Source organism: Cydia pomonella, chromosome 3 (assembly GCF_033807575.1).
Source record: "Cydia pomonella isolate Wapato2018A chromosome 3, ilCydPomo1, whole genome shotgun sequence".
In the NCBI taxonomy this organism is placed as follows: Eukaryota; Metazoa; Arthropoda; class Insecta; order Lepidoptera; family Tortricidae; genus Cydia; species Cydia pomonella.
The window spans coordinates 5,763,382-5,787,071 of NC_084705.1; the positions used below are offsets into that span (position 1 = coordinate 5,763,382).

Below are 23,690 nucleotides of genomic sequence, written 5' to 3' on the forward strand. Positions count from 1 at the left end.
TATGATGCATCACAATAATAATCTGCTTGACCCAGACGCCATGACGCCATGACTTCCAGCCTCCGCAGACCTTGACCGTCTATCAGCAGGCCGCTGATGCTGGAGTTGTGTCCTAAATGCCGGTGACGAGCTTGACCAAGTCGCGCACGGTGGACACGCGCGAGAACACGACGAACTTGCCGGGTGCGCACTCGCGCGTTGTTCTGCACCCACGACGCAACGCTCGCCCACCAGCCTGCTGGTGCTGGAGTTGTGCTATATGCCAGTGATCTGCTTAATCCAGTCGCGCACGGCGGACACTCGCGAGAACACGACGAGCTTGCCGGGTGCGCACTCGCGCGCATCGTCTTGCACCCACGACGCCACACCCACCAGTCTCCGCGGACCTTCGCCCTCCGTCACCAGGCCGCTGCCGCTGTCACCCTGAAAGTATGGTGTTTATAAAACCTCAAATAAAAACCTAGATGGAAACGTGATCCGCGCGCTTCATGATTACTTGTTAGGCTGGAGACTAGCAATTGCAGACTGAAAACTGCAAGGTTTTTCGGATACATACATAGGTACTACGATACCTAGATCAAACGGCAAGGTTCTGCTATTAGACTATCAATGCTAAGTTTGTTTAAATTGCAAATGTTTGATATAAAAAATTCAGGCAGTGACACAATTTAAAAAAATAAATTAAAGACTTATTGAATTAGCTTGTTACGATATAAATTAATTCGAAATACCTAAAGGGATAATTTGTAGCAGGTAATAGTGGACATGTTGTATGCGTCCTTTGTTTGTAATTTAATTGAATTGACGATATTTTGACATTTCGTTGATGATTCTAAATCAATTTATAACATTATTATATGATTATTTACTTGACATGTACTTAAATAACTGACATTTTGAAATTTTATTTTATTATATCTAAACCGCAGAAAGTTAATCTTAAATTATGAATATTGTATTTTTATTCTGACGTGTAAAAATCTGTACTTTTTTTACCAATAAAAATCTGAAATCTGTTTGGCGACAAAATTCGTGATCATCATCTGAGGCATTACAGCCGCGGGTGGGCCTTGTCAAGCAAATCTCTCCAGTCCGATCTATTCGTGGCATTCCTTCTTCAACTTGTCACTACTAAGGTCCTGATATCCTGGTATATGCCGTCCAACCATTTGAGCTTGGACCTGCCTTTACCTCTGCGGCTCTCCGGTTGGCCATCTAGAATGCGGTTGGGTACTCTGGCCTCGTCCATCCGTAGCACGTGCCCTGCCCATCGCAGGCGTCTGATCTTTATGGTCTTAATGACGTTATGCTGATTGTACATACATTTGGTATAGCTCGTGGTTATAACGCGTTCGCCATTTCTCATCCTCCATCACAGCTCCTTAAATGAGTCTTAGTATTGGCAACAGAATTGCTCTTATTCAAATCATTTGGATTTATTGCGTTCAGCGACTGGAGACTCGAGAAAACGATTTTTTGAGGGAATTAAATCTATAGCGAGATCGAGTTATTCGAGTTCTCGATAAATAAGATCTATATCTACGAGTACTTTATAGTGCTTATGCTTAGGTACGTTATAAATACTACTACTCCATCTTGACTCTGTGTTGCTACTGCTAGATAGTGATTCTGAAAATAGATAATAGGTAGAGGTATACTTACGTTGCACGCGGAGTCGAACCTGGGCGGTCGGCCCTTGGCGCAAAACATATCTTCAGAGCTGAATTGCTCCAAGCTGGCGCAAGCGTCGTTGTCTAACGTCTCTAGCTCCATGAGGTGCATCTCTTCGCGCATCGTCTCCTGGAATTAAACAGCTCTTATTAGGTACAATTAAGTAGCTCCCGAATCTGACATCCTACTAGGAGGACATTGTGTAAGTACCTACATGTTTTCAGACGATCAAGGTCGCATTTTATAAACGGCTTATAGGTAAATTCGGTAACCGTCCGTTCCACTGTATTGCCACGGTCATGGCCACCGGTCAATTTCACTACGGTACCTACGAGTATTAATGACGCGTTCTATAACAGTGGCACCTATAAAATTAAGGGGTCATCCATAAATTACATCACACGAATATGAAGAATTTTGAGTCCTCCTCCCTTCCTACTCACATCCTGGTCACATTAGGCTAACCCCTCCCCCTCTGGTGTGATATTTTATACTATCTTACTGAAGTCGGTTTTACTTTTTTTTCAGAGATTAATTTTATTTTTCTATTTTTCGTTTTTCTTACTAGTGATTAACTGATAAGTGATGCATCATTCTGAAAGGCTCGTTCCTGTCTGGCCAAACTGTCATGTCACAAAAATTGTTTGCGTTTTGGGAAAGTTTCAAGGTCTAGATCTGAAGCCACCAAGATTTGTGGAGTTGAACTTCATGGAACCCATCATAAGAACTAGACCTTAACATAAATGTTCCTTCAGAACTTACTAGCTTAACAAACATAACGAAAAGGACAAATCGCCAAAAGTCAAATATGCGTTGTAAGAGTCCCGTTCGGTCATCATCAGCAGTGCCGCTTCATCAAATGGCACTGTTTTGGATGTAAATGCTTGGTTTGTTGTTGAAAATAAGTTGTTGAAAATTGCTTTATATATATATATACTAATAAACCTATAAGATTTGAGGAGTTCCCTGGATTCCTGATAGATCCCATCATCAGAAGTGGGTTTTGACAATAACGTGACTAGGGACTAAATACATTGGAACAAAAAAACAAATCGGTTCAGAAATGACGAAGTTCTGAGGTAACATACATGCAAAAAAATAAAATAATACGGTCGAATTGATAACCTTCTTTTTTTAAGTCGGTTAAAAATGAACAAATTTAGTGAGGAAGTAGTTTTTTGATAAAATTTAGTCTAGGTACAAAATTTTATCAAAAAAATACTTCTTCATATAAGAAGAGAGAAGATATATCGATGATTGCTGTAGGCGCTTAAGTATATTTAGTTCAGTTAAGGTATGTACATATGCATATCAGGCCAGTTTGCATATGTGTAGTTGGATCCACATATATGACGACCGATCTGGCCTAGTGGGTAGTTACCCTGCCTATGAAGCTGATGGTCCCGGGTTCAAATCCTGGTAAGGGCATTTATTCGTGTGATGAGCATGGATGTTCCTGAGTCATGGGTGTTTTATGTATTTAAGTAATTATAAAATATCTATGTATTATATATATCGTTGTCTAAGTGCCCTCAACATAAATCTTATTGAGCTTACTGTGGGACTTAGTTAATTTGTGTAATAATGTCCTATAATATTAAAAAAAAACATATATAAGAGAGTCTAAGGTTCCTTTGTTTTGTTTGTTATTGCATATAAGAATATTTCATATCCTAATCGATGGTGTAACTGTTAGTGCGTGCCTGCGAGCCGTCCAGTAGCAGTGGCTCCTTCAGTAGGAATCCTGACCACCAACTAAGAGTTACTTACGCCATGGTGTCGGGCTCCGTAAGATATTCACTCCGTTCAGCTGCAGTAGGGAGCCTGACCAGCAGCTATGAGTTACTCACGCCATGGTGCGCCGCACCGTAGCCCGCGTAGGCCACGAGTGTGCCGTGGTGAAGGTAGCCCTCGTCGTCGAGTGGCACGGCCGAGATGTTCACTCCGTCCAGCGGCAGCGGCTCCTCCAGCTCCGCTAGCAGGAAGTCCCAGTGTGCGCCCACCTGACAACCAAATAAATATGTATTAATGTGTGATTAATCCTTATCGTGGAGAGGTATCATATCGCAACGAAAAATGTTTGTCCTTTGTTTCATTTACCAAATTTTAATTTGTCTGAACGCGTTCTTCTATAATAATTATTTATAATAAATGATAAGTATTTTTTTCCAAACTTTTGAAAAATGTATCCTGTAAAGCCGGTTAGGTTAAATTGGTAATCCTATTTAAAATACGACGGTTGTTCAATAGCGAGAGAGTGGACTGTAATTCGAAAAAGGGGGGCGATAGGGAATGAAATTTAGGGGCCGGTTGAGCAAGAAAGTTGTGAGATATTAAGATTAGAATATTAAATTAAAACTAAAATGTGAAATAGTGTAGGGCGAAGTTACCTTTCAGTCCGGGAGTTGTGGGGCTGAATCGTTGGTCGCCGTTGAAGACCGCTGGTGGTGATTCTGGCTGTCCTTGTCGCCAGCTAGAAGTAAGCTCAGAACCGTTACCTTGAGTCGTCCAACTTAGACCTCGGATTTTCCACTTCGGATGTGCCTGGTGCCCTTCGTCCACACAACACTGAATCTAAATGCTAGAGACGTGATTGGCAGTAGTGCTTTCAATAAGTTGCGAGAATTAGCGAGAACGATGAAATACGATGTTAACTAGTGGTAGGTTGATGACACACTGACCCTGACGTGTCTATGACAGAGCAATATTCAAATTTCAACTGTGAGCTGGTGTTGCCACAGTAAATACGAAAAAATCTTGTAGAATACAAGGCCAAAGCTGAACATTCCGCCCACCAAAATGCATTTGTATTTTGACTAAGCGAAAGGAACAATGAAAGTGAAGCAAGTGCGATAATATTAAAGCTAAACGAAGAATGGACAACACAAATGTAGCGCATTAAAGCGACTACGCAGGTAGTGGACACAGCTTGACCACAGGCCGTTTGTACAACCCTGTGGCAGTGCGCACAGTAACCACACGACAGATCCCGTCAGATCCGGAGTGTGTGTCGATAATGCGACCCAGGGGCCACTTCATTGGGCTCGTCTGCTCGTTCACGACGAGCACAAGTGTGCCAACTTGGACGTTAGGATGTCTGTCGTGCCACTTCATCCGCTGCTGGAGAGTATGCATATACTCCTTCGACCATTTGTTCCAGAAGTCCTGGTGCATCTTCTGAAGCAACTTCCAGCGTTGGAGAGGGCTAACCCGAACGTCTGAGAAGTCTTCCTCAGGTACGACCGATAGGGGTTCCGTGGTGAGGAAATGACCCGGTGTCAAGGCCGACAGGTCGTTGGGGTCGGTGCTGAGAGGAGTTAGTGGCCTTGAGTTGAGTAAAGCCTCAACTTGGGCCAAGATCGTCGAGAACTCCTCGTATGTCAACCTTTGGTTCCCGACGACACGCGACAAGTGTGTTTTAACGGCCTTAATTCCAGCTTCAGCGAGTCCTGAAAAGTGTGGGCTACCCGGCGGGTTGAACTCGAAGTTGATTGTATGGTGTGCGGCAGCATCCTTCACTAAGCGTTGCAGGATGTTGTTCGCACCGACAAAATTTTTACCTTGGTCAGACACTAACCGGCTGCACCGACCACGACGAGAGACGAAACGCCGAAGTGCGGCGAGAAAAGCATCCGAGGACAACTCGGTGACGAGCTCGGTATGAATGGCCTTTGTTGCGGTACAGACAAAGACGCAAATATAACCTTTGTACGTCTTGTTACCACGTCCGCGACCGAGAGCGATGTCGAAAGGCCCACCAAAGTCAACCGCTGCGCTCGAGAAAGCCTTCAGTTGGGATATTCGATACGATGGTAAGTCGCCCATGAATGGCGCAGGAGCACCCGGTGGCCGAACCCGAAAGCACTTCATGCACTTCGATACGACTGCATAAATAGCCCGTTTCGGACACATAATCCAGAAATGTTGCGCTAGCAAGTTATGAAGTGTTTGGATGCCTGGATGCATGAACCGCTTATGATAATCATCAATAAGAAGGAAGGTCAGCCGATTGTCGCGAGGTAGAAGCAAAGGATGCTTCACGTCGAAGTCGAGAGAAGCTCGCGACAGGCGACCGCCCACCCTCAAGAGACCCGCGTCATCCATGAATGGGGACAGTTTTCTGAACGCTTTTGGGAGAGAGTTCGAATGATTGTTCAAAATGATTTCGATTTCCTGAGCGAAGCTGCGCTGCTGCACGAAACGTACAATAACCATGAGTGCCTGCTTTATTTCGAAAGATGTTAAAGGACCGCGTAGCCACTTCCCGGCCGTTTTTCGGTTCTTCGCGTTATTCGCGAAGCGACAACAATAGGCTAAAACACGTTGAAGTGTTCTTAACGACGAAAACTTCTCCAGTAAGTTGTCGATTAGTGCATTGTCATTGGACACTACGAGGACTGTAATCTTTTGCTCATCATGGAGAACGTCCCTATCTGGCAGCAGCACTGACTTAGGCCAGCTCTCAGTGGGGTGCCTGAGCCAATCAGGCCCGCTCCACCAGCAAGTTTGGTTGATTAAATCTTGGGGAAGCAAACCACGCGATCCGCAGTCGGCTGGATTGTCAGTGGTTCTGACATGATGCCAAGAATCGGGAGGAATAACGTCTTGGATATGACTCACACGGTTGGCCACGAACGTTTTCCACCTGGACGGACACGACTTAATCCAGGTCAACGTCACACTTGAGTCCGACCATGCAAAGATTCTGTCTACCGAGTGGAAAGGCTTCAAAGCCTCCACGACCGAAGCCATCAAGTCAGACAGCAGAACCGCTGCGAGCAATTCGAGACGCGGCACCGACAATTTACGCAATGGCGCGACCTTGGACTTAGCACACACGAGCTGTACGTCGACGTCACCCTCCTCAGTTACTGTACGGCAGTAGATTACGGCACAGAAGCCACGTTCTGACGCGTCACAAAATCCGTGGAGATGTAGCACGTCGAATTTCCCGACTAAACGGCGTGGCACAGCTACAGCACTCAGCGACGAGAGTTGAGTTTTGAATTCCTGCCATTCCAGCCTGATGCTTTCCGGGACATCTCCATCCCAGGAAACGCCCGAAACCCAAAGCAATTGCATCAGATACTTGGCGAGAAATGTTACAGGCGAGAGGAAACCTAATGGATCGAAGATTCTAGCTATCTCCGACAGAATGGTGCGCTTGGTGCACCGACCGTTAGGAGCAGCGGCGACACGAAACCGGAAAGAATCTGATTGAGGTTGCCATAGCAAGCCCAATATCTTTAGAGAAATATCAGTCATTTCTTCGAAATGTTTAAAGTCTTCCGAGTACAGATCAGAAGACGGAAGACTCTCCAAGAACTCACTACTATTGGAGGTCCACTTCCTGAGGTGGAAACCCCCCGACGACAATATTTTCGTAAGGTCCACCTGAAGTAAACGCGCCTGCTCGACAGAATCCGCTCCGGTGACGACGTCGTCGACGTAGATGTCACGAGCGAGAACAGTTGAACCACTTGGGTATGCGGCTGCAGAATCACTGGCAAGTTGAGCCATTGTACGAAGAGCTTGGAATGGCGCAGCAGAAACCCCGTAGGTTACCGTTTTAAGACGGTAGTCGCGCACAGGATCGACAGCAGAAGGGCGCCACAAAATGCGCTGAAATTCAGCGTCTTCATCAGAGATCAGGATCTGCCTGTACATCTGTTTCACATCACCTGTGAAGACGACGGCATGCCAGCGAAAACGTGTGAGCAGATCGAAAATGTTGGTCTGAAGCTTGGGCCCAGCGAGAAGAGTAGCGTTCAAAGACACCTCGTTGGCGTCCTTAGCGCTTGCGTCGAAAACCACGCGAAGAGGAGTGGTGACGGAATCGCGCAGAATTCCATGGTGAGGTATGTAATAGAAGTGGCCTTCACTTGTGGAAGGAGGTTCCACTTCTTCCAAGTGACCACGAGCCTCATAGTCATCCATAAATTCCACATACGCCCTTTTGAACTCGGGGTTGGAGTTCAACTTGCGTTCCAACGACGTGAACCGCTTGAGAGCAATTTCACGCGAATTGAGGAAGGTAGGTTTGTTCGCGGGATCGACAAATGGTAGTGGAACTACGAACCTGCCTTCTTCATTGCGATAGTATTTTTCAAGAAAATAGTCCTCGCAGCGTTGGTCCTCCTCAGATACGAAAGGTTTAGTCGGAGAACTAACGTTTTCTAATTCCCAAAATTTTTTTATAGAATCATCAAGCGACAAAATCTGCGAAGGACTCGACACGAAAAAACAATGATTTTTATTGTTACGATACGATACGAGAGCGCTTGTTGTGAGCTGACTCCCGTCACACTCACCCATAACGACCCATCCATAGATGGTTTTCAACAGAGTAGGCTGTCCAGGCTCCCCACGCCGTATACCGGGCAACAACGACGAAACGAAGACCTGTGCGTTAAGTAACAGGTCCACCGGCGCCGGACGGGCGAAACCAGGATCAGCCAGCGATAAATTCCTGATGTGCGACCACCCCGACGAATCGACAGGTTGAGGAGGTTGGTCGGCACATACCGGCGACAAAACGAAAGCTTCGAGTTTAGTACTCAGTGAAGAGGGTTCATTTCCCATTGGCTTGACCTCACATGATAGTGCGCCAAATGTTTGATATGGCGAATTGCCAATGCCAAACACAGTGTGTTGTCCAGAAGTTTCAAACCCTAGCATTTCTGCACAGGATTTTGACATGAAATTGCATGCACTAGCACCATCCAAGAGCGCCCGCACTGGGCGGAAGACACCAGAACTGTCCCGAATTAACACCTGGGCAGTAGCGAAGAAGATTGTATTATCTCCCGCCATAGCAGCTAAAACCGTGTTACTACTACTACTGCTCATGCCATTGCTAGGCGGTGCAGTAGCAATCTCTGTGCCCGTGGGTGCTTCCACACTCTTTGTGAAATGCAATAAGTTGTGGTGCGAGCGATTACACACACTACAGCGAGAAGCTCGACAAGTTTTCACCCTATGTGCATTTGAGAAACATAAAATACACAAACCCTTCTCCTTAACAAAATTAAACCGGCCATCATTATTGAGATTTATAAACTTGTTACATTTATCGAGACTATGTTGACCCGAACAAAAAACACAACTCTGTGTTGATGTAGTCGAAACGACAAGGGCCGTTTTGTTTTTGGTTAACGGTTTAACATTCTGAACTTGAGGCCTAACACTAACACTGGAGTTTTCCAAAGCCCTGCTCCGCTTTTCAATAAAGTTTTTTAATTCCTCAAACTTTGGAACTTCAGTATTGGAAGCGAGTTGTAACTCAAATGCTTCTCGGGTAGCGACATCTAACTTTGCCCAAAGCAAATAATATAACATAAAATTCTTGTCGGGGAGGTTAAATTTTGACAAAATAGTTAAATTTTCATTAAAAGTTCTAAAAACCCTTTCCAAATCTATTTTGGTTTTGACTGGCTCACAATTTAGCAGTTTTTCATAGTACATGACAGCAATTTGCCTCTTCCTATCATAATAGTTGGACAGTGTTTCATATGCACTGCTGTAATTGTCACCTGACAAAGGAAAACTTTTTATTAAATCATGTGCGGAACCCTGAACGCTTGATAGAAGGTAGTGCAATTTCTCCACATTACTAATATTGCTCCGACTATGTATAAGGGAATCAAAAAGCTCCTTAAAAGACACCCAACTTTCCAGTTTCCCATCAAAAGGCGTAATCGATATTTTTGGAAGCTTAGCTAAATTATTCTCAAGCGTTAAAGATTTCACTTCAGGCTTATCACTTATTTCACTTCTAGCCATTTGTCTCAACCTACATTTTACGGATTTTAGCTTACTTTCAAATTCCTTGGTGACTTCATACTCCTCCACACGTTTTTCAGGTTTAAGTGGACGTAAAATCCGTAGTTGTGCTTTGTGAAAGTCCTTTTCTATATCCTTGATGTCTGATTCATCATACCCTTTCAAGTCGGAACCCTCAATATTTTCTAACCGAAAAATAGCGTAACCTCGCGCGACATGGAACATGTCTACTGTCGCGGGATCCGTGTCACTATCACCATGTACACTCATATTGTTTTAAGTGCAATTAAAAACACTAAAACGGCGAAAAACTCAAACTTAATTGCAAGATTAATTCAATAACAACGAAGTACTACTGACTGATACTAGTGACATTGACAGTTGACGTTAACCCTTGACAACTATGAGAATGTTGTCAGCAATATTAACCACGAGTGAACGAATGATTTACTAAAAGCACTACTACACGGCCACCAACTTTCTTGCTTACCCTCGACTTTTTTATAAGTGTACCCTAAATTTTGAATTAAACAAATGATATGACCAAACAAATTTGAATAAGCAACAAACAACGAGAAACGAAAACCAAAGGTCACTTTTCAAATTATCCGGTTCGAAGGACCAAAATGTTCAATAGCGAGAGAGTGGACTGTAATTCGAAAAAGGGGGGCGATAGGGAATGAAATTTAGGGGCCGGTTGAGCAAGAAAGTTGTGAGATATTAAGATTAGAATATTAAATTAAAACTAAAATGTGAAATAGTGTAGGGCGAAGTTACCTTTCAGTCCGGGAGTTGTGGGGCTGAATCGTTGGTCGCCGTTGAAGACCGCTGGTGGTGATTCTGGCTGTCCTTGTCGCCAGCTAGAAGTAAGCTCAGAACCGTTACCTTGAGTCGTCCAACTTAGACCTCGGATTTTCCACTTCGGATGTGCCTGGTGCCCTTCGTCCACACAACACTGAATCTAAATGCTAGAGACGTGATTGGCAGTAGTGCTTTCAATAAGTTGCGAGAATTAGCGAGAACGATGAAATACGATGTTAACTAGTGGTAGGTTGATGACACACTGACCCTGACGTGTCTATGACAGAGCAATATTCAAATTTCAACTGTGAGCTGGTGTTGCCACAGTAAATACGAAAAAATCTTGTAGAATACAAGGCCAAAGCTGAACAACGGTTTATGAAAAAAAAACTCGTTCGTTGAAACGATAATTTGGCAAATAAAACATCGGATATATCTGCCTATAATGTTTCGAAGTTGCGATTAATTGAAGGAGATACTTCGTTCGAATATGTTTTGCTTTTTTAGGATCTGTACCTCAAAAGGAAAAAAATGATTCCGTAGTTAACCAACCAAAAAGGAACCCTTATAAACCTTATAGTTTCGCCATGTCTGTTTGTCTGTCTGTCCGTCCGAAGCTGAAATTTGGCATGTTATAAATCAGTTACACCGACAGTCGTAAAATAAAACCTAGAAAAATATTTTTTTAGGGTAGATCCCCTTCACGAAGTGGGGATGTTTTTTTTTCGCTTCAACCATACATGTAGTGTCGTTAAATAGATCTTTAAAAAAATATGGGTCTTCAAAACAATTGTTTGATAAACATAATATTTTCGGAAATAATCACTCTGAAAGAAAAAAAATTGTGTCCCTCCCTCGTCTAACTTTTGAACAATGGGTCCAAAAAATATAAAAAAAATACATATAAGTAACCTTTCAGTGATAACTATAGCGAACATAATCGGTAAAGCCGTCTTTGAGTTTTTGTCAAAAAGTCTATTTTTACGGTTAACTACGGAACCCTACACTGAGCATGGCCCGACATGCTTTTGGCCGGTTTATTTTATTTTATCATATCTTTAAACCTATTAGCTACGTTTCGTTTTAGACTTAAGTTCCTGTTTTTGAGTTCATAGAGATATTTCAACCATCCGAGTTTTCATAGTTTAATTTTACTAATTTAATAACACTAATTTTATAATACATATCAGTTTTATAGTTAATTTTTTTAACTTAGAAATTATGTGTAAGTGGTTAATAAAAACGATTTATGTTTTATATATAATATGGCAGTAAAATATTAAATGGTCAGTATTTTCTGCGAGCACCTAAGCAAGAAATCCGATGTAGGTATTTTTTGCTGTCATTTGTCGTCCCGACCGATGTAGATAATTCTGCAGTTAGGAAAAACCTTTTTTTGTGTCGTACGTAATATTCTTCGTCGAACTACTTCACAATGGTATGTTTTTAGGGTTCAAAGGGAAAAACGGAAACCTTATATGATCACTTGTGGGTATGTCTGTCCGTCTGTCACAGCCCATTTGCTCCGAAACTACTGGAGCAATTAATTTGAAATTTGGTATCCATATGTAAGACTGAGTCCCAAAGATGGGCATGTACCTAACGTCAACGAATGAATTTTAAACATAGGGGCCACTTTTGGTAAATCTAAAAATTAAAAAACAAAGTTTGCAAACTATGTCATGTTATATATCAAATGAAAGGTCTTATTGTGAGACATTCAAATATATATTTTTTATAATTTTTGGATAAACTGTTTACCTGCGCGATGTTGAAGTCCTCAGCTCTCAGCCAGTAAGGGCCGACGGTGAAGCGCGGGTGCACCACCAGCCGCTTCACGGATCTGTGCACGCCGCTGTCGTCGTCGGTGTGGCCCGTGCCCGCCACAACGTAGTCCGCTCCTGAGAAGATTGTGCTGAAAAAGTTTTTTATATTTTTATGTTGGAATGATGTACTTCCTATTACATTCAGCATAAAAAAAAGTAGCGGATCTTAATAATTAATAAAACTTAATAATAAAAATATGTATAATACGACTCTACTATATGTAGAACAATTAAACTGTGGCAGATACTTTTTACTGCGAACTGTAGAGACAACAAGACAAGAGGTATATTTCTGATCGGAAAAGTGATCTAGGGTGGTAGATACTTTTGGCGCGTTGTTTTATACGCTACACTGCTATTGCTGCTGACTGTAAATCTAGGTTTAATCCTTGTGTATTGACCTGACATTTAGTAACAAATTATGTTGCGTAATTTTATGATTCGTTGCCTGATGTATTTGTTCAAACATCTTCTAATTTATGTAAAGAGAAAATTAACGAATTATTAGGTAACTCTAACTGCGCTAACACTACCTACCTCTATATACATAAATGTGCAATTTATGTCTGTAAATCCTTTGTTTGGATAGGTAATAGGTACAATTATTAGCAGAAATAAGGAGACAAATGTACAGGTGATTATTAAAATTTTCACACTCATTTTACAGTATACCATAAGTGCATGCTGTTACGGGTAGATAAGTGTGTATATAATGTTCTATAAAAAAAAAAGAAAAAAAAAAGTGTATCACGTCTATCAAGTACGAGTAGTGACTAATTTAATTGCTTTATATTTTAGTGAACTGTGCATAATAAGTAATAAGAGCTACCAAGCCCAAGTATGTCAAAGTAATGTACATATTATGACAGTCAAAGAATAAACGTTATAGCAGTCAAAGACATCTGACCAGTGCGCCGCGGTGAGCACCCAGCGCTCGCCGATGACGGTGCCTCCGCAAGTTCCGCCGAACAGCACGGCCGACGGGATCCGCCGGTGCACCGCCGTCGCGGTGTCATTCTTCGTGGATTTGGAGATAGCTGCAAGTAGGACGGGCAACGACTTATAATGAACGAAACTTTATACCTATCAGTAGGCTAAGCACATGATTGGCACGACATTACTTCGCGGCGAGATAGACTAGACGGGTGTCTTTTTCTATGTTAATTAAAGAGGGACGGATAGTCTCTCCCGCCGCGAGATACTGTCGCGCCAAAATACATTTTTGCTGCAATCCTGGGCCTCCTTAACTTTCTGTCCCCCCCCCCCCCCCCATGAAGAAAGTTTGCCCACCACTGCTTCATACCATATATTCTAGTTGAGATTCTATTCTGGTTCGACCACGCTTAGCACTGACTTGGCAGTGACAACTATCCGATTTTGACACTGAAGTAGGCGGTGAACAAAAACAGCAGCGTAGCATTTGAGTAACGGCTTATGTGCCTGGTCTCATTGGACACGTTTTCTTTTTGTTAAACCTTGGTTAGTTACAGTGGTGTTTGCACTAATCATATTCTGATTCTAGCGTTTCACTAGATGTAATGCGTTTTCTCCTGAAAGAAGTAAGCATACACATGTATTTAATTTATGGATCTTAGCAACGACGTAACCATAACCAATAGGTGCGTTTTGCAAGAAATTGAAATGAGTATAGGTACGTAAGATCTATTATCCGCTCGGCTGGTTATCGATAGAATTTGTCGCATTTACAACAATGGAGAGCATGCGCAATATGACCGTGGGATTCGAAATATCTGTGGCGAGACTAAATGTTACACTATTTATAATTTTTGCTTGAAAAATTGATCAATTGCGGATAGTATCCGATTGAAGTGTTAAAGTTTCTAATATTTCTGTAGGACATGTAATAAATTTGGTTTGTAATACCCAATGATATTATATAACTATAGATAGGCTATACTCATACATGAGGAGCACAAACAATACTTCCATTTAATTACCTTCGAAGACATGCTCGTGTACATAATCTTGTCTCTTTCTCTCACGGTGTGCGAGAGTTCGATAGCACGTGCACATCTCTCGCTTGCCTATTAGGCGCGACTAAAGGCATCTTGCAGTGGCGGAGCGTCCATAGAACTCGATTTCCATGGGCATGCCCATTTAGAGAGATCTGAGAACTTTCCTCCAGAAATCCTAATCAAACTATGGCTTACCTCATAAACATTTTTGCATGCCGCTACGAACTTGTACAATTCGTACAAAGTAATCGCTTCAATTTTGGAACGCCTATAACTTATCTATATATCTTATATGTAGTAATATAATATCATTGGTAATACTTATCTACTTTTTTGCAGTTTCCTTTATTGCTCCCACATCTAATAGTACATGTACCTATTACGGTGCTTGTTAAGGTATGCTAAAACAAGAAGCTTTTTGTTACGAAACAAGAATCCTTGATTTAAGCGGACTTGGAAGTAGCATATAAGTGAGATATTGTATTAGACATGTAAATTATATGTATGTATATGTATAAGTAAAAGTGGTGTAGCTAGGCGTGGTGGGCGAAGTGGGTACTCGCCGGGCCTCGCGGAAGCCATCCCTTATTACCTTGGGAATAAACATTGAAAGAAAAGCAGGGGCCTTATTCGAGATGCACAACTGTCAAATTTCGCGTCCACATCAAATCAACACTTGATTCTATCGCATGTTGATTGTATCAAGTGTTGATTCTATCAACTGTGGATATTATCATTTGGAACAATCAAAACTCATTCATAGAAAAAATAATCAAACAAAAATCAACTTTGTTTATTACTACTATATAGTTTGAAATGGCTCTGAACTCGAAGTGGTTCGGTTTGATTTGATTGTCACCTGACTGTGGATTGCTAATGTCAAATTTTGACAAGTGTTGATTTTATTGCAAGACTTTTTTGTCCATGGGCTTGGGCACCATCTTGGATTTTTTGACGTACGACAGGGAATACCCTTCCTTTCCTACAATATATGGCATAGAGTAAAGCGTCTTTTTTTTTTAAACATAAGTTTACAGGAATCAGCGACATCTTGTATTCGATAGGATAAGTAATGCGCTATGAACAATGCGGCGGCGAGTAGTGAAACTGTACCTGACAACGTCAATCAATTAAAAAGTGACCACACAGTTGATGGTCGATAAAGGCGATTATTAATTGAATTTTAACGACAATAAAGAACTATTGAGATGCGATCTTTTTGTTGAACCCACACCTACACGTCGAATAATGCTCGCTCCACATATTCTTCTATAAACGCTCAAAATTGTAAAAAAAATTGATGCAATTTACTCCGCACCCAGTCTCAAGTTGCTTCTAAACCACGTTCACGAACCAAGTTGTAACCTAACACATCTGTAAATATAAGGCATATTTATTTTAGATTTAGAGATAAAGTCCGTTTTTTTTTTTAATTACGAGATGGTTCTTGAATAACCTTTATTACTATAAAAATAATACTACATTTGTCAAAAAAAAATCTGTATTGCGCTATTACATAATGCATAAAATTTATATAAAGATAGGTACCATAGTAGCTCGCTCACTTGGTCTATCAACAACTATTTTAATGCTTTGTACTCGTATACGCGACCCCATTGTATGTACAGTCGCCATCAGATATATCGGAACGCATGTATGAGATCTCAAATTATTAAGATAAGACCTACTGTACTGTCTATATTACTTACCAAGACCTAATATTTTGTTATTCAACTACAAATAAAATAAAATTTATCATTTTCAGTTAACACATATTTTTACCGATTTCTTTAATAAAATAAAACATTAAAGTAATATGTGACTATACTTCATTGTCTTTGGTGTAGATTATTTACTGATGCTCCAATTTCCTGTATCAGTTTGGTACAAGGAAATATAAAAACTACACCTCTTCAAAAACTTTGCTGGTAGTTCGACATCTGTAAGTTTAAATATAAAACATGATAAAAACACTTAAGTCAAAAACGTATACATAATATATTTGCCCTATATTCTGGTCGCTCGGTAGGGTGCTCAGAAGGCTGGGTGCATTTCCGCGCTGGTTAACAATGCTGATCCTCTGGTCACCAGAAGCCTATATAGTGCCCTAGAGTTTCAAATTCAACCCCAAGTGCCACAAATATGTAGTTAAGGGTTTAAATTCTGGATCAAGAACATGGAATACTGTTCGCTAGTAAGGCCATAGGTATTAGAAAAAAATAATAGTAGGAGACGGCCGTGCTCATGGTAGGTGGTACAGGTGGGCCAGGCAAGCTCTGAAATTATGCACCTATTTTACTATAACTTTGTTCACCTGTGTATATTTACTGTTTCCATGATAATCATTTTTAATATGTAGCCCGTGTAATCGGGCTGTATCATTGGTCTCATATTTTTTAACACAAAATCATAATTTTAATTCAATAATTAATGGTGTTTTACATATTAATCATTAATGTACCTATTTTGCAAAATTTTCTTGCATATAATAATATTGTTTACTTCAATTGACGTGTTTATTATTTTCGTTACTATGTCAACGTTAATACTTAAACAATTATAACGTGAAGGTTGAGTCCGCAGTACAGTTACAGTTCCAAACTCGAAATGTCTGAACAGTCATGAAATTTGGTATGTATATACGTTAAAGGCCCCTTTTTCATGCCCACACCATTTGACATTTGGGGACCTCGAGGAACCGCAGCCATCTTGGAAAATGTGGACCATCCAGGAGAAATTCGCGTTTTACTCTAAATCTACGTTCTTTATTCAATAATCGTGTAAGGCAACATTCAAGCTTATAAAATTCTACATAAAATAGTTTTAGACATCTTTGCGAAAAAAAAAATGATCTTGCTTTAAAAAATACTTGCTAAACCCAGATTTAGCCCTTATACCCTTTCATGGGATATTCTCTTAATAGGAAACTTGGAAGAATAAAAATTCTACTTTTAACTATACATTTGTACATAATCTACCCCAATATCAATATTTTACTTGACTGCAACTTAACCAGAAAGTAGGGTTATGGGTATAAGTACTGAGGATTCAGGACAGACTGTAGCTTAGGATACTGGACGGATTTTTTAAATGACGTATTATTTAGCCCTAAACTTTTTTCTTCCGTTAATTTTAGTAACTTTGTATTGCATAGCACTTGTATACTAACTGTGGATCTACTGATCAGGGTGATACTGTGACTCAATAGTTTAGGCGCTAGAAGAAAAAATATGATTTAATATTCGGAGTCCTCTTAAGGCGGCTGTATTGATTTTTCTTTAATAGAACAAGTAAAAGTAGGTTGTGAATGGCAAGAGGAATCTAACGATACGTCATTTAAAAAAATCCGTCCAGTATCCTAATACCTAGCTACTGGGTGTACTGAAACATCAGTACTTACACCCATAACCCTTCTTTATGGTGTAGTCGCAGTAGAATAAAATGTTAATATTGGGGTAGACCACGTACAAATGTATAGTTAAAAATAGAATTCATATTCCTCCGAGTTTCCTTTTAAGAGAATGTCCCCTGGAAGTGTATAAGCGTTAAACTTAGATTCAGCAAGTATTCTCTATAACAAGATGTATTGTTCCGCAAAGATATCGAGGACTTTTTTGTGTAGAATTTAATAAGTTTTAATGTTGACTGTTGTGTTGATGGTACACATTTTCCAAGATGGCTCGGATTCCTCGAGGTCCCCAAATGTTAAATGGTTTGGGCATGAAAAAGGGGCCTTTAATTTATATACATAATAAATTTCATGACTGTTACAGAGATTTCGAGGTTGGTCCTAATCCGATTATGCTACATTGTGCGTCCGCAGCAAATTCGGTTCTCCATACAAATGTAGTTTCGCTCTCATTTTAAATCGGCTAGTTAGATTGCTCTGAAACTTTGTACTTACAATAGGATATGGTATGTCTATGCCTATAATTAATTTAAAACATAAATGTGAAATGAGAGCCAATTAAGTTCAATATTAAGAATATGTGTCGTTGTTGACTCGCAGACAACGGAATTGAGATCTATATGGGTGCCATGTTCTGTGCTGTGTAGAAAATCCTGAAATTATAAATGATTTGTCTTGGCTAGTTTTTACGTATTGGCTACGTATCACCGAAACGTCACAAACACCACGAAGGTTCGGCTTGTACGGGCCCTCGTTTTTCCTATATTCTTATACGCTGCGGAGACCTGGACTATCCGAAAGACAGGAGAAGACGATAGACGCCCTAGAAATATGGTGCTGGAGGAAAATGCTGGGGATATCCTGGACCGAGTTTCGGACTAATGTCTCCATCCTTAAAGAACTTCCGTATCAAGCAGCGCCTTCCGACTCTCGTAAAGACCCGCATACTCAGTTTTTTCGGTCACGTCTCGAGGAGGAACAACGACTCCATAGAGCGTCTAGTGGTGCAGGGTAGAGCAAACGGAAAAAGACCGCGCAAAAGGCCACCTATGCGATGGACTGACCAAATCAAATCTGCCATGAAGGGTCCCCTGAACGCATTTGCCAGAATGGCCCCCAACCGCGAAAAATGGCGAGAAATCGTATGGCAAGCAACATCTGCGCCTGATATCAGCAGTTGACCACGACGCTCTGCAAAGAGTACAACGACAAAGCAGAAGAAGACGTATCATATTTGTCTAAAATTTGGTTTGTTGGTACACACACAAGGGATAGTCTCTAGCTAGGTACGGGGTGCCACACTCGTCAGCGCGACGGCGATATTTTTTACCTTTTACCTAAAAATCTCAAATTTGTGTACGGGCTCAGCTCCTGTTTCGTCTTAAGCCTAAATTTAACAGATTCTGACTCACAGGGGGCTTTGAGCATGCTGTTGCGTTCGTTTTCAAATTTTGAAAATAAACTAGCCTAACAACACAATAAATGCTTGTTTTTCCGCATTCTTCACTATATCTCCCTGTCTCATTACTATCTGACCTTCTAACCCAGAGGGGAAAATATACCTTATTGGGGATACTCCATCTTCCTCGTGATAATATATTTTACTTTACTGAAAAGCAATCGGTACATGTTACAAGATGCACATTGTTAAGAGCCGGGGTTAGAACCCACGACCATTGGTTTTAAAATGAAGCTTTGTATATAATTTGTATTTTTATAATAAATCTGTTTTCTTGTTGACATTTTGTGGTATTGTATTGCTTTATGTTAATTGTGAAGATATTTTTTTCATTTGTCACATGCGTCACATGTACGTTTTTATGATAGATCTACATCGACGCAACTGCATGTCATTGTCAAAGAGCATATAATCACTACGTTTTAAGAGACGGGACTTCCATACTAGCGAGTGGAATCAGTTTGTTTCGCAAATCATTACCAAAATGTACGACAAAGAACTGTCAAAGAACCATAGTACCAACATAAGCGATTTAAATAGTGTAGTACGCTACACGCTTACGATTCTTATCGATATCGATAAAATGGGGAGGGTTGAAACATAGGCTCCTGTCTACAAATTTTGTACTCGAAATCAGGTTAGCATCGAGTCCACATTTAAGTTGTATGTTATATAGTGGATAGTTCTTAATTGGACTACTATCTGGTCGGGCTTAATGTGGACCCGAATTATTTTAATACAGTTTTTAAGTCGTGTTTTTTTATTTTATTAAATGCTTGATTTTCATAATGATGTGCACATACATGTTTGAATAAATGTAACTTTTCTATGGGAAGATGTATCTGGTCTTCGTTCCCAACAAATTTGGCCCACTGCCTGCATCTGAAAACATACAGCCTTGGAAAAACATGACTTTATCTACAGTTTATATTCCATGTGTTTGCTAATGAGATGATTAACTGATTATTTCGCGCTAATATGCATCTATAAATCATGTTTTTCGGCATCCAGTTATCAACAACCCTTTATCAATGCTTTAACTTTTTATGTATTTATATGTCTGTTAATCATGAGAACGGGTCTGGCCTTGTTGGCAGCGACCCTGCCTATGAAGCCGATGGTCCCAGGTTCAAATCCTGGAACGGGCATTTATTAGTGTGATGAGCATGAATATTTGTTCCTGAGACATGGGTATTTCCTATGTATTTATAAATACTTATAAATTAGGACTATGTACATATATATATTCATTATTACACAAACTGACTTAGTACTAAAGTATGAATAGCATGTGTTGTGGGTATATATATATATATTGTTGTCTAAGTACCCACAACACATGCCATTCATACTTTAGTACTAAGTCAGTTTGTGTAATAATGTCCTATAATATTTCTTTATTTATCATAAAAACAGAGATTAATTTTCTTACATTTTAGGTTAATATATTAAATAATCACTAGATAAAAAAATATGTTAACTAATGACCATTAATGCATAAGTAATAGATAATTTATGCATTATTAATCTTCGACGAATTAATTATGGTCATATTGCATGCTAGTTCTAAGGAAATTTCACATATTTAATTTAATTATTTACACTGATATACAAATAAAACTACAATTATCGATAGTTATAGTACATCCCTGGTTCACAACGAAAAATAATGTAAAATATCTAATTTTTGATGTGTTTATAGCCTGCTGACCCAAAATAAGGTCAAAAGTATCTAAAGCAATACTTACCAGTCTTCATCCAAGGGAAATTTCGCCATAAAATCCCTTTTTTCGTGATTTTCCCGAGTGGCTCGCTTGCCACATATTTCACACTTAGTAAACCGTTTTCTCGCTGGCATTGTAACAAACTCGCTCTTTACTCTGATCACGGTTGACTATTTTCGATTTTTTCACTAAATAATAAAGAAATTACACGAAATACCCGAACAAAACATTGAAGCCTTCAAAACAAACAAAGCAATTAGGCTGACAGTAGACTTGATGTAAACTTGACAGAATAAATAGCACTGACGTTTTCTTTTTCTTCGTTGGCAATGATTTGCGAAACAAATTCCATACAAAACTTTTTTCTTCCTAGTTGCGTCAGCCTGATCGGAATTTGGCAGCTAACTCCATCTTGCGTCCAGTAGAAGAATCAAAATCGTACAGAAAAAACTACTCTCTGCCTTAGGATCCCCTTTTAAATGTCATAAATCCAAACATGGCAGCCATACCCATCGACAAAAAAGTCTACCGTTGATCTAATTTCATTTGACAGTTAACTAATACGTATTCGACACGCTTATATTTGACAACTAGAATCTTGACTAGAGCTGGGACTGCGTACCAAAAGTACGTCTCTGTTACTCGTACCAAAAGTACGTCTAAAATACCAGTTTTACGAGTATGACTCCCAATAGGCAGTTTACGTATTTGCCGTGCTTAGGCGTCTTACAAATAAGGATTATTTATACAAATATCGACTTATTATTTCGGTAAGGGTCGGAAATATGGTGACGTTTTGAGTGAAGGCTATGAATCTATTGTCTTATTTTTGTTATATATTATTACATTATTTTTAGATACAACAGACACCCAGACGACCATCTGTTAACAAAATTTTATTTTACCTAAAGTAACGGTAAGAATGGAGGTACGAGGTGATAAAAGTTTCATATTTGTTTTATTTCAGAAATCAAAGTCCGTACTTTTAAATACTCGACAAGCTAAAAGTAGTCTATTACAAATAACCTGTTCCAAAAACTATTCCGGTACAACGGCCCGCCTCTAGTGTGGATATTGTTCACTGACAGGTGGTGATAATAGCAATTCGACAAGTCACAATATTTCTCACATCAAATGGAAATCAACACGAAACGTCACTTTTAGCATGTCGAATAAGGGCCCAGATCTCTCATCCCTCACAGATGCGACTTCGCCTATGCTTAGATTAGTTCACGCTACGCCACTGAGTAAAAGCAGATACCGCAGGTACAGGTTGTGTTGTTTGCTTAATCTTAGAGTCAATTCTATTCCATCAGTGATCTAAATCGCACGATATCAATGTCTGGTTGGGCCATTCAGAGATTCCGATATTTTTTTAGCGTTTATCTATGTACGATTGTCTTGATGTTGGCTATGCCCCGAGGTGCTTATACAGCGTGATATCTGGCTGGTAACATTTTAAGATTTTATTAAAAACATAAACCTGTTTTTTATCTGCGATACCTACTACCACTTGATTATTTGGTCATATGCAATTTCCCTGGAAGCGTGCTATCTACTGGAATTTTCCACTTTAACAACAGGAATATTACTACCAGCTTAATAATAAAACTGATGTTGGCATTTTAATTGACCGAAAAAATGTATACTTACACTTGTAGAAACATGAGAAGATTTTAATAGGTCACTCATTCATATCCAAGTCACATTAAACTGGTTTGCGATGCACATTGTTGCGATCGGTTAATAAATACGTGCCGTGGGTATCATCCGGCCGACAAATGGCTTTGTTTCGTTGTATTTGCTCGATCATTTTGATGATGATGTTATGATGATCATTATTGTATGCAGCAATTTTATCGAAAATGCAATAGCCAAGTGTCCAACCACATCACCAACGCCGCCGCCGAATGACCAAAAAATGCTGATATATCAGTTTTTAGGTACCTAATATAATACATTGTTGAAGTTACTAACGGTACCGGTTTTTAGTTACTTCTCTTCAACTAGAGTCAGTAGTGGTTGCATCGATATCGACCCTGAGGGCCTACCGCGAACACCGAAGTTCGCAAAATGCGGGTATCTTTCTCTTTTACCCCAATTAAGGCTTAATTAGAGTGACAGAGAAAGATGCCCGCGGTAGGCCTTCTGATCTCCGGCCGCACCAGGGCCCCGCGGGTCAATGTGAGCACAAGAGCATTACACACATCATCTCTACATTTATTACCGCAATCTCATCGTCAATTTAACACTAACCTGATACACTGACTAGGCATTTGGATGTCAATAGAAGCTTTATAATTATACATTCTTGAGTTCATTACTCATTAGTTTGCAAAATTGTTGTTTTATAATACCGACTTTTTATAAGGTTCCGTTAATTGTGACAAATTAAGCCGTAGGTAAATATGCTAAAACGTGTTGCTTATTGGCAACCAAAAATTATAAGAATACCTGTTTTGAGCAGACGTGGTTATTGCCTATACTTAAGATTATTTAAGTTACCTAATAGTAGTAAACTGACCTTTGCTGAGCCATATTTTTCATCTACAGATAGTTATTCTCATTGTTAGACACCTTTTAGTCTTTATTTCAACAATAAATGCCATAATTGCAAATCATAAGCTATTTAATTCCACCCGGGCCCAAAACGATATTGCCTCAGTACTTAGCCTGGCAGTGCCTACAATGTTGCGATACGATAATGTCACCCGCTGTGCTGAAGGCGAAATTAGATTTATTTGGAGGCGGTGAAGTGATTGTCGAAGTTACTCACGGTTTTCAGTTACTTCCGGCGGACCGGAGTCGGTGGTGGTCGTATCGATGTCGGTCCGGTCCTCCGGGCGCGCCAGGGCGCCGCGACTCACCGCGAGCACCACACACAATCTTACTAACGCATTCATCGTCACACCAAACACTAACTAGACTTGTCTATATCAGTAGAGCCTTTATATAAATTCTTATGATCGTTAGATGCATATTTAATTGCTTGTTATTGGGAAGTATCTATTTGTCATTTAATTGCTTGACTTTGTTTGTGTA

The 23,690-nt window shown here is 40.2% G+C and overlaps 1 protein-coding gene across 1 annotated transcript; it reads right to left on the reverse strand.

Annotated features, from left to right (window-relative positions):
* On the reverse strand, positions 1–23,584 carry LOC133515895 (scolexin B-like). Its single transcript, XM_061848524.1, has 6 exons — positions 23,425–23,584; positions 12,988–13,117; positions 12,016–12,169; positions 3,522–3,674; positions 1,663–1,800; positions 1–423 (listed from the first exon to the last, which is right to left on the reverse strand). The coding sequence occupies exons 1-6, from the start codon at positions 23,549–23,551 to the stop codon at positions 256–258; spliced, it is 870 nt and encodes a 289-aa protein (XP_061704508.1). The 5' UTR covers positions 23,552–23,584; the 3' UTR covers positions 1–255.
* Positions 23,585–23,690: the final 106 nt, after the last annotated feature.

Coding starts and splice junctions, on each gene's coding strand:
- LOC133515895 (XM_061848524.1), bottom strand. CDS start 23,551: ATGAATGCGTTAGTAAGATTGTGTGTGGTGCTCGCGGTGAGTCGCGGC. Junction 13,118..23,424: donor GCCGGAAGTAACTGAAAACC/GTGAGTAACTTC, acceptor TCCTACTTGCAG/CTATCTCCAAATCCACGAAG. Junction 3,675..12,015: donor AGGACTTCAACATCGCGCAG/GTAAACAGTTTA, acceptor TTTGGTTGTCAG/GTGGGCGCACACTGGGACTT.